A 7,271-nucleotide genomic window follows, 5' to 3' on the forward strand; every position below is an offset into this window, starting at 1 on the left:
GAGCTGTCCCCAAAGAAGAGTATGGTCTGGCAGGTGCACACACTACTGCAGCACCCTGCTATCACCCACCAGGCCCCTGGTGATGAAGGAGAGGCTGGCTTAAAGCCTAAGCCTCTGAGGGCCCAGCCTTCCTGGCCTACGTCACCTGCGTCCCTTGGTCTGGAGGGTAAACAAGCTGGCCTCCCAAGTGCTCAGGATGGCACCTGTTGGAAGAAGGAGGTGCCACAGAGTCGGTGCCACCTCAGTCAAAGGCAACGTTGCTAGGGGCTGAGTAGGGAGGGCTGAGTAGGAAACCGGGTTTCCCAGCCTGGCGCCTGGCTAGTCCGCAGGCTGGGCCCACCACTCTTGGTGGTTACCACCCTCACTACTGTGATTACTGCTTTTATTACTAGCAGTAGTAGTTGTGGCCACACTCACTGTTACCATTTGTTGTTATTAAACAAGGACTACATTGGATCAAGTACTTATCATATGCCAGGCACCATGCCAAGAACTTTTTAAATCTTACTTCATTCTCATAACCACTGAGAAATAGTACAATAGCATCCCATTGCACAGGTAAGTACACTGAGGCTTAAGAAGTGAAGTAAGGTACTCAAGGTTTGTAAGTGACAAAGCTGAGACCCCAGCCTCACCCTTTGGGTGCCAATGGTCATAACAATACCAGTCCCTTACAGAAGCCCAGAGCTTTCGTATCTATTCTCTCATTTGAAGGTAGGGGGCATTATTATCTAGCCCGCGTGGCAGCTCTTCAGTCACATGTCAATTTGAACAGGTTTAAGCTACAAAGGGAATTCATTAGCTCTTGTAGGAAAAGGGTTTCAGGCACGGCTGTATGCAGGGGCTCGCCCAGATCTGGGGTTTCTTTTTTCTTTTTTCTGAGATGGAGTTTTGCTTTTGTTGCCCAGGCTGGCATGCAGTGGCGCGATCTCAGCTCACTGCAACCTCTGCGTCCTGGATTCAAGCGAGTCTCCTGCCTCAGCTTCCCGAGTAGCTGAGATTACAGCTGCCCACCACCATGCCTGGCTAATTTTTATGTTTTAGTAGAGACGGCATTTCACTATGTTGGCCAGGCTGGTCTCGAACTCCTGACCCCAGGTGATCCACCCACCTCGGCCTCCCAAAGTGCTAGGATTACAGGCATGAGCCACCATGCCTGGCCTAAGGTTTCTTTTTTTCTTGTTTTGAGACAGGGTCTCACTCTGTTGCCCAGGCTGTGGTGCAGTGGCACAATCACGGCTCACTGCAATCTGAACCTCCCGGGCTCAAGCAATCCTCCCACCTCAGCCTCCCTGAGTAGCTGGGACTACAGGCATGCACCACCACGCCCGGCTAATTTTTGTATTTTTTGGAGAGACAGGGTCTTCCCATGTAGTCCAGGCTGGTCTTGAACTCCTGGTTCACGCGATCCACCAGCCTCGCCCTCCCAAAGTGCTGAGATTACAGGAATGAGCCACCACGCCTGGCCCTATCAGGTGATTCTATGTTGCTGTCCTTCTTAGAAAGGTTTCCTCCATGTGCTGTTCTTTCTGAATATCTCTTTACACCTGCAGTTGCAGCCCTGTCCCCTCAGCACAGCAACTCCAGGGGGAAGAAGGCTCTTCCTGCACATTTTCCCAGCAATAGCCCCAGGAATGAGGCTCATTTGGACCCGCTCAGGGCCCATGATCATCCTGAACAGGCCACGGCAACAGGGAATGGATGGAGATACTGCCTGGCCGGCCCTGAGTGAATCTATGGAGGGCGGCCCTTTACAGACACCTGTGAGAGGTCCTGTTCAGAGACATCTTGGAGCTGCCTGTAGATTGTGAGGTCAGGACCAGGCTGAGGGTGAGCATCACCTTGCCATCCCTGCTCTCAGGGGGCCGTGAGGGCCAGGCCGTGGTGCAATGGCCTCATTGCTAAAAGTCATTCCCCTGCCCTCTGGATCTAGTGGAGAGAAATGCTGTCCTGCTCCTACTCTGAGATTCCTTTTTTACGGCTGGAAACTTAGGCTGCGGAGACCAAATTGCCCAGAAAACAGCATTCTGTAAATCCTAACTCTACCCCAAAAAGGAAGGTGGGTTACAGATGCCAGACGACTATGAAATTAACACTATGGGCTGGGCGCAGTGGCCAATGCCTGTAATCCCAGCACTTTGGAGGCTGAGGTGGGCGAATCACTAGGGGTCAGGAGTTCAAGACCAGTCTGGCCAACATGGTGAAATCCCATCTCTGCTAAAATACAAAAATTAGCCAGACATGGTGGCACATGCCTGTAATCCCAGCTGCTCGGGAGGCTGAGGCAGGGAATCGCTTGAACCTGGGAGGCAGAGGTTGCAGTGAGCCAAGATCACGCCACTGCATTCCAGCCTGGGCCACAAAGTGAGACTCTGTCTCCAAAAAAAAAGAAAGAAATTGACATTGTGTACATGTGGCCACCACCACTGCATTTCAGTGGCTCTTCAAATAACCCTGAGTTAGGTACCATTTTGACTCCCAGTTTCCAGATTAGGAAATGAGGCTCGAAGAGGTGAGGTGACTTTTCCAAGGTCACACAGCAGCTGGGAGGTGGCAAAGCGTTGAATCAAGCCCAAGCCTGTCCCACTCCACAGCCTAGTAGCTCTCATGAGCCCAGCACAAAGCTCACCACAAAGCTTCCACTTCCACTTTCGAGCAGCACGTGTCACCTTCCAGGTTTCTGGCTCTCGCTTCTTCGAGGCAATAGCCAGGCTCAAACCTGCCAGGAACAGCCTGTGACCCACCACACGAGAAACCAAAATATTTTTCTTCGTGTGGGTTTGAAGCAGATGCTGTCGGGGCCAGCCAAACTGGTTCTGAGGATGTGAGGATGGCATGTGTGGGAAGCCCTGTGAGGACAGAGCCGGTGGGACACGGGCCCTGGCAGCCCAGTGGGGCTGGTTCAAGAGTGGCCTTGGAGGCTGGCCGCAGTGGCTTAATGCCTGTAACTCCAGCACTTTGGGAGGCCGAGGCAGGCAAGTCACCTGAGGTCAGGAGTTCAAGACCAGCCTAGCCAACACGATGAAACCCCATCTCTACTAAAAATACAAAAATTAGCCAGACATGGTGGCATGTGCCTGTAATCCCAGCTACTCAGGGGACTGAGGCACGAGAATCACTTGAACCCAGGAGGCGGAAGTTGCAGTGAGCTGACATCACCCTACTGCACTCCAGCCTGGGCGACAGAACAAGACTCCATCTCAAAAAAAAAAAAAAAGAACGGCCTTGGGCATGGCAGGGTCGCTCCAGAGGGCTGGCCTGGGTGACCTGCCTGCCCGCTGGGATGACATGTCCTGCCATGTGCCCACCGTGTCCCACAGGAGGAAGGCTGCCTGGTAGCCAGGTACCATGGCACTGAACTCCGGCCCTGCCACGTGGTAGTTGAGTGGCTCTAGGAAAGTCCTTAAACCTCGCCATACTGCGGATAAGACCCCCTGCCTCCCAAGGCTAGAGTGAGGTCTGTTTATTTATTTATATATTGATTGACTGACACAGGGTCTCACTGTCACCCAGGCTGGAGGGCAGTGTTGAGATCATAGTTCATTGCAACCTCCAATTCCTGGGCTCTAGTGAGCCTCCTGTCTCACCCTCTTGAGTAGCTGGGACTACAGGTGCCCACCACCAAGCCCAGATAATTTTTAAAAATGTTTTGTAGAGATGAGTTTTGCTGTCACCCAGGCTGGAGTGTAGTGGTGCAATCTTGGCTCACTGTAGCCTCAAACTCCCAAGCACAAGCGATCCTCCCGCCTCAGCCTCCCAAGTAGCTGAAACCACAGGTGCACAACACCACAGGCTGTTGATTTTTTTTTTTGTAGAGACAGGGTCTCACTATGTTGGCCGGACTGGTCTCAAACTCGTGGCCCCAAGCGATCCTCCGGCCTCAGCCTCCCAAAGCTCTAGGATTACAGGCGTGAATCACCATGCCCAGTCTGTGGTGGGGTTTAAGTGAGACATCCCAGAGAGAGGCAGAGCTCAGCCCAGCCCCTGAGACCCAGGCAGGGCTCGATTCCAATGACAGCCCCTGTGACAGACACAACTGCCATCCCCTTTCTTTCTTGTTAACAGAAACCCAATCAAGGCAGGCAGTAAGCCCAGCTCAGGCTGTAAGTCCTGATTGGTCTAAGCCAGTGTTTCTCAACTGAAGGAAATTTCTGGAGACATTTTTGGCTTCACAACTAGGAAAATATTACTGGCACCTAGTGGGTCAGGAAAGGTAAATGGCCTGTACTGCACAGAACACCGTCAAACACACAGCTGTCCAGCCCAAAACATCCATAGCCAAGGCTGAGAAACGCTGGTGGAAGCCAGCCTGGGCTTTCCCGCCTCGTTTGTAGCGGGGACGCCCCATGACTGAGAAATGGCCAGTGAGGGCTAGGAGAAGGTTGGCCAGGGCTTCAGCGAAGCTGCCACTTGCCTGATAGAAGGGCCACAATTGCTGCTCTACCGTCTTTGCTCTCTTCTTCCCTGAACGCAGATGCAGCACCTGCAGTTGCAAGAGTCACCTTCCACGATGAGGCCTCCAGCACATGGGGCAAAGTTTCAAATCACAGAAAGGCTGGCCTTGGGCCTGACTCCAACCAGCCACTACATCAGTGCCTATAGCCACCACCTTTTTTTTTTTTTTTTTTTTTGAGACGGAGTCTTACTCTGTCACACAGGCTGCAGTGCTGTGGCACGATCTGGGTTCACTGCAACCTCCGCCTCCTAGGTTCAAGCAATTCTCCTGCCTCAGCCTCCTGAGTAGCTGGGATTGCAGGCACGCACCACCGTGCCCAGCTAATTTTTGTATTTTTAGTAGAGACAGGGTTTTGCCATGTTGGCCAGGCTGGTCTCCAACTCCTGACCTCAGGCGATCCGCCTGCCTCAGCCTCCCAAAGTGCTGGAATTACAGGCGAGAGCCACCGTGCCCAGCCACTTTTTACTTCTTGTTATCAAGAGAAATTAATTTCTGTTTAAGTCACTCAAATTATGTTATTCCATTACTTATAGCCAAATATAATCTTAACAGATAGACGCTATTAATGAAAAACGCTGAAGTTCATACACCATACATTTTAAAAAAGAAAAAATGTGGGCCAGGCACAGTGGCTCACAGTCCTAGCACTTTGGAAGGCCAAGGCAGGAGAATCACTTGGGCCTAGGAGTTCGAGACCACCCTGGGCAACAAAGCAAGATCCCGTTCCTACAAAAAATGTTTTTAAAAATTAGCCAGCTATGGTGGTCCCCATCTGCGGTCCCAGCTACTTAACGGGCTGAGGCAGGCGAATCACTTGAGCCCAAGAGTTCGAGGCTGCAGTGAGCTTCAATTGTGCCACCGCACTCCAGCCTGGGTGACAGAGTGAAAACTTGTCTTAAAAAAAAAAAAGGAAAAAAGTGAAAGCCAAATTCCTTACCATGGCTGATGAGCCCCCATATGATGTGGCCCCCAGTTTCTCCAGGGATACTGCTTTCCCCTTTCCTCCATGTAGCCCCTCCTCTCCTGCCCAAGTTGCCCTTGGACATACCTCAGGGCCCAGTCTGCACCACTCCCTGGGCCTGAACGCGCCTCTTCCTTCACTCTCCGCCACATGGCTCTTACTCTATAAGACTATCTGATCAACGTCAGTCAAGACTATTGGGCTGCCCACTTTATGCAGTGCCAGCTTCCACCCTGACACCCGCTTTTCCGCTAGCACTTACCTCCGAAATTATCCCTATTTACCTTCTTCTCCCTCCCTCCCTCTCCCACTGAGCATAAGCTACAGGGGAGGACCCGTATCCCCAGACATCCCCAGTGCACACAGCCCGGCAGGCATGTGGGAAGCACTAAAAAATGCATTGAAGAAGGAAGAGGCTGGGTGCGCTGGCTCACACCTGTAATCCCAGCACTTTGGGAGGCCAAGGCAGGCGGATCACTTAAGGTCAGGAGTTTGAGACCAGCCTGGCCAACACGGCAAAACCCCGTCTCTACTAAAAATACAAAAATTAGCCGGGCGTGGTGGCGGGTGCCTGTAATCTCAGCTACTCCAGAGGCTGAAGGGAGAGAATCACTTGAGCCCAGGAGGCAGAGGCTGCAGTGAGCCGAGATCACACCACTGCACTCCAGTCTGGGTGAAAGAGTGAGGGTGGGAAAAAAAAAGAAGGAAGGAAACAGTCTTCTTGCATTTCACAGTAGTTATTTATTCCATTTTCAAGATCTGATCCTTTAAAAAATTATCTAAAAAGTCTTCTCTGATAAATAATACATCTTTAATTTACAACCCCTTTTTGATTATACAAATGAACCAAGGCCTTTTTTTTTTTTTTTTTTGAGACGGAGTCTCACTCTATCATTAATTTTTGTATTTTTAGTAGAGATGGGGTTTCACCATGTTGGTCAGGCTGGTCTCGAACTCCTGACCTCGTGATCCGCCTGCCTTGGCCTCCCAAAGTGCTGGGATTACAGGTGTGAGCCACTGCGCATGGCTGAATTAAGTCTTTTTCAAGTAACTTTGCCCAAGATTGGGCAGAGTTTCTGAGCAAATCTGTGCTGGCGAGTCACAGAACAGCACCCCTGGCTCTCTTGGTGGTCGGGTGTGTGGTGGGGTCAGTAATTCACACTCCGCATGGTGGCCACGGTGGTGGCCAGGCGACGGGGCAGGCCTTTGCTGACCTGTCTATAGTCCTCAGGCCTGGTCTTCAGGAGTGTCACGATGTGCTGGAGGGTGCGGGACGGCTGCAGGCCCAGGGCGTCCATCACGTTGATCAGATAGTCTGTGGGGGCGGAGAGGAGAAAGACAGAGCTCCACAGACTCAGCACCAACCACAAGAGAGCCCCACAAGGCCTCCGCTGAATACGAAACAGAGAAGCCGCCCTGCCAAGTCCCTAGATGTGGGGCGCCCACCCTGCCCTCAATAGGTAGTACCCTTTACTCGCCAGGTTCTTCCCACAGTGTCAGACTAGACTGTGAGCTTGGCTTGAGTCTAGGAACTCTAATAAAGAACTAACCAACATCACTCTCATCCACACCCGCACACACATATCCACACTCACATGCACACACACTCTCACATCCACACTCCCATGCACACACCCGCCTTCAGCACCAGTCTGAAGGACCAGCTGACCTCACCCAAAGCTCTGTTCTGGGGACTCCTGGGTTCCCAGCCCTGGACCCCAATGTACCCACCGACCACTTGGGAAACCCAGAGGGTCAGGAGACACACGAGCTTGTCTGAGCAGCTACCAAAGACCTCCCGTCAGAACCCCGAAGTGAAGACAAGGACAGTGTCCAGGGTGGGACCCTGGTATA

The 7,271-nt window shown here is 52.1% G+C and overlaps 1 protein-coding gene across 1 annotated transcript in view; it reads right to left on the reverse strand.

Annotated features, from left to right (window-relative positions):
* Window positions 1–6,138: 6,138 nt before the first annotated feature.
* Window positions 6,139–7,271, reverse strand: part of COG7 (component of oligomeric golgi complex 7) — an 87,884-nt gene continuing 86,751 nt past the window's right edge. Inside the window, exon 16 of the mRNA XM_011987962.1 lies at window positions 6,139–6,732. Coding sequence (XP_011843352.1) covers window positions 6,566–6,732 — 167 coding nt within the window. The 3' untranslated portion in view covers window positions 6,139–6,565. The remainder of the gene's footprint in view (window positions 6,733–7,271) is intronic.

The sequence above is a fragment of the Mandrillus leucophaeus genome, unplaced genomic scaffold (assembly GCF_000951045.1).
Source record: "Mandrillus leucophaeus isolate KB7577 unplaced genomic scaffold, Mleu.le_1.0 Scaffold32, whole genome shotgun sequence".
Classification (NCBI taxonomy): domain Eukaryota; kingdom Metazoa; phylum Chordata; class Mammalia; order Primates; family Cercopithecidae; genus Mandrillus; species Mandrillus leucophaeus.